This window comes from Sitophilus oryzae, unplaced genomic scaffold (assembly GCF_002938485.1).
Source record: "Sitophilus oryzae breed Bouriz unplaced genomic scaffold, Soryzae_2.0 scaffold_532_pilon_pilon, whole genome shotgun sequence".
In the NCBI taxonomy this organism is placed as follows: domain Eukaryota; kingdom Metazoa; phylum Arthropoda; class Insecta; order Coleoptera; family Curculionidae; genus Sitophilus; species Sitophilus oryzae.
The window spans coordinates 16,311-20,040 of record NW_022147121.1 but is presented as its reverse complement, the minus strand read 5'-3'; the positions used below and the strand labels follow the sequence as shown (position 1 = coordinate 20,040).

Below are 3,730 nucleotides of genomic sequence, written 5' to 3'. Positions count from 1 at the left end.
ATTTTGTGAGAACAATTGCTTGTGGGCCTGAAGGGTTTATGCTCAAAGATATCCAAATAGGAATTTTCTTGACAAGCGTTCCTTTGAAAAACTTGCTGATAGTGTGGCATATGAAAAACCTATTAAGCAGAAACCTATCATTGGAAGTAAAGAAAATGAATTTGCCTTAATAGGTTGTTTTATAGAAAATCCAATATATCTACAAGTCGTCGTAATATAAATCAAACAACTACTTCTTTACTTTTTATTATAAAGATTAACATATTAAACCCTTATAATAAATGCCTTATTTTATGCCCAAGAATCCAAAAATGAAATAAAATACCAGGTGTTCCATTAGAAAATATATAACTTTGGTATGGATCTTAGTTCTGACACACCCTGTACATTTTAAAATAATTTTAAATTGTGCGGATTGCCGCCCCACATATACCCATAAAAATTTTTGTTTCTACACCTTTCCGTTTTCGTATAATCAACCGAGGTGAATGAGGAGCGCCACCCTGTATTTATAATTAATTTATTTTTGATTAAAAGAAAATATATAAAAGTGGGAAACGCGGTGCCGGTCAAGTGACGTTAATCACGTGACTAAAAGTTTATTTGGTATGAACTATAGAACGCATTTATGCCAAATTGCAAATTAAAAATTAAACAATAAATTTTATGCAAAACTTGTAATTTAAATTCATAAACTGTACTTACAAAAATAAAAAAGCATTTTACTTACAGTCTGCAGATGTGATTGATAATGGCATCACAGTCTCCTAATAGTTCGACATCGAAATGACAGTGAGGTAGCGGTTCTCTGTTGATAAGGATTTGCGGAACGTTGGCTGGAAGAGAACTGGGAATGAGAGCAACAGGTCGGACTTTGAGCGAACTGCCGATGACAAGTAGCAAGTCGCATTCGGAATTATCGGCAGTCATGGCTTCGTGAAACGTGTCTGGAAGACCTTCTCCAAAGAATACAATGTCCGGTTTCATTATACCAGAGTGAACCAAATCCTACAAACAAAGTAGAAATTATCATTTAAGACAATTAAATTACAAATAACAACGAATAAAAAGAATTAGTAGAGATCAATAAAACCCCGTTCAAAATCAGCGACTTTTAGACGACGATTTTGTAATTTAAGATCCATTTTTGTACAGCAATAAGTAATCCTAGAGAAATGTTCTTACTGGTATAAAAATCCAAGATCAGAAAATAGTTTTTATGAGAAAGATTGTCAGCAAAAATTTGAAAAATATACGCAAAAAATAGATACCTTATAATTTGTTGTTTCACATCCAAGATCGTCTGTTGAAACTGAATCTCCTTCATTGGCGTGACACTTTTCACAAAGTGGAATTTTCTGTGCCAAAACAATATCCCTTATTGCATCTGCATTTACTTTATGGTCGCACCTGGTGCATGTGGCTGTAGCAAAGGAACCATGACATTCAATAACCCTTTCAATTTGTGCCTCTTTCTCCAAAGTATCAATGTTTTGAGTGTAGTTTCTAAGAAGTTTATTGTGTTTCTCCAATAATTTTATAAACCTGTGGCAGGGACTTGGTTTGAATTTGCCTGGGTATATATCTCTAGCAAATTTGAAAAAGGGCCTCGGGTCTTGAGTGAAGAAACTGATATCAAACATTGCTTGTGGATCGGGTAAATTAGGAAAATCCATGGCTAGTCTGGAATAAATACCATCCCTTGACCTGAAATCGGGTATTCCGCACGATACCGAAACACCCGCACCGGTCAATACTATTATTTTTTGAGCACCTACAAATAAAAATTGTAGTTATATTTGTTACATACAACTTGATGTTACAAATACCTTTTAGTAATCTTACTATATCGTCGAGAGTATTAACATGTCGAAGTTTATTTCTCCTAGGTGGTTCCGCAAATATGTTAATAACAAGTTTCCAGAGAGTAAAGTCATTAACATACTCTGGAATCTGATCCAAATCTACACCTGTAAATAAAGACAAAGTTTTTAATAAGGATACTGAAATTAGATTGCCTTTTTGTTTCATAAACATGAATTTAAAATGATTGGTTTTAAATTGTCACTCAATATCTTCTCAATATTTAACTCTTTTTTCTAAGAGTACTTTTATTTTTTACAGTTTAGTTTAAACTAACAATTTTAGGGTCATTTAGAAACAATCTTGGATTGTCAGATTAAAATATTTGATAATATTTTAAGAATAAGTTCTGAAAACTGGTTTTATACTTATATATCTAAAAAAGTTGTTTTTTGTTTAAAAGAACAAAATAATTTTCATGTACAGGGTGTCCCACTAAGAATAGCTCTCGGCTGTATCTCGGAAACTATTAGTCGTAGGGCTTGCGGAAAAAAAAATATTTATAACTAAAGTGACCATGAGAAATTGCTGTAAATTATTTTCAAGTTTGTAGAACGGCCGCTAGAGGACGCAACTGCTATGGAAAGTAAATGAAATTTTTACGAAGTTTTGCCTAGATAAGGTGTACTATACATAATAGCTTCACAATCTTCAGTAAATTTTGGATCTTTTTTGACAGAACCAATTTCGCCTATCTGCTAAAATAAAGTGGTGGGGGAAGGTTAGATCTGTTATTATTTAAATGTTAATAACTCCGGACTGGATGATCGGAATCCAACAAACGGGGGCTCGTTTAAAAGACGTTTCTTACTCTAAATTATGCCGCATAAACAATAAAAATATGCTTTTGAACGTAGACGCTATGGGCCCTATCTTATAACTTAACAAACATTACGCGTTTTTTTAAAAAAAAACGCGATAGTAGGTATATGTAATTTTAGCTGATACTAAAGAGTAATAAAAGCTTAAAAAATCAGCGAAAACCGCATCTTTTTTATCATCATATCTTTTTTCAAACCAACGTTATTAGCAAAATTATAATAAATACGAAAAAATTAATTTCCTTATTTTTCTAATACGGCATCACTAGCCCTCTAGATTATGACCATTCTAATAAAAAATAAGATAAAAAGATTATTTTATTCAAAAAATCGACAATGTACCACAATACCATAATACTAGGCGTGTTAACATATAATAATTAAGATATCAATGACAGTGAACAAGAAACGACGCCTCAGTGAATTCATGGTAGGGTTTGGGAAAATGTTGTTTTTAAAGAGATAGTTTAAACATCAAAATATTATTATAATGACATTCTGATAGTCTCAGCAGGGTTTTTATCTTTTGATTGCTTTTCTAAAAATGCTTTTCGTCAAAAGAGAAAAAACGCTACTAAGAATATCAAAATGTTGATCTAATAACACTTTGACGTTTATACTATTACGTCAAAAGCAACTTTTTTCCAAAACCTACCATAACTTACTGAGGCTTCATTTCTTTTTCACTGTCATTGATATCTTAATTATTAGATATTAATACATCTGGTATTATGATATTGTGGTATATTGTTGATTTTATAATAAATTAATCGGTTCTATATTATTTTTTATTAGAATGGTCATAATCAAGAGGGCTACTGTAACTGTGTTATAAAAATAAAGTAATTAAGGGTTATTATAATTTTGCTAATATCTTCGGTTTAAAAAAAGATATCAAGATAGGTTTTCGTTGACTTTTTAAGATTTTACTACTCTTTACCATCGGCTAAAATTACATATACTATCGCATTTAATTTTTTTTGGGAAAACGCGCAATGTTTGTTAAATTGTAAGACAGCGCCCTCTAGCGTCCACATTTAAAAGCT

General features: G+C 31.7%; 1 protein-coding gene across 1 annotated transcript in view; it reads right to left on the bottom strand.

Annotated features, from left to right (window-relative positions):
- Window positions 1-708: 708 nt before the first annotated feature.
- LOC115886896 (NAD-dependent protein deacetylase sirtuin-1-like) overlaps window positions 709-3,730 on the bottom strand; it is a 13,110-nt gene continuing 10,088 nt past the window's right edge. Inside the window, exons 2-4 of the mRNA XM_030906221.1 lie at window positions 1,830-1,970; window positions 1,272-1,774; window positions 709-1,008 (exon numbers count right to left, since the gene is read on the bottom strand). Of these exons, the coding sequence (XP_030762081.1) occupies window positions 727-1,008; window positions 1,272-1,774; window positions 1,830-1,970 (926 nt within the window). The 3' untranslated portion in view covers window positions 709-726. The remainder of the gene's footprint in view (window positions 1,009-1,271; window positions 1,775-1,829; window positions 1,971-3,730) is intronic.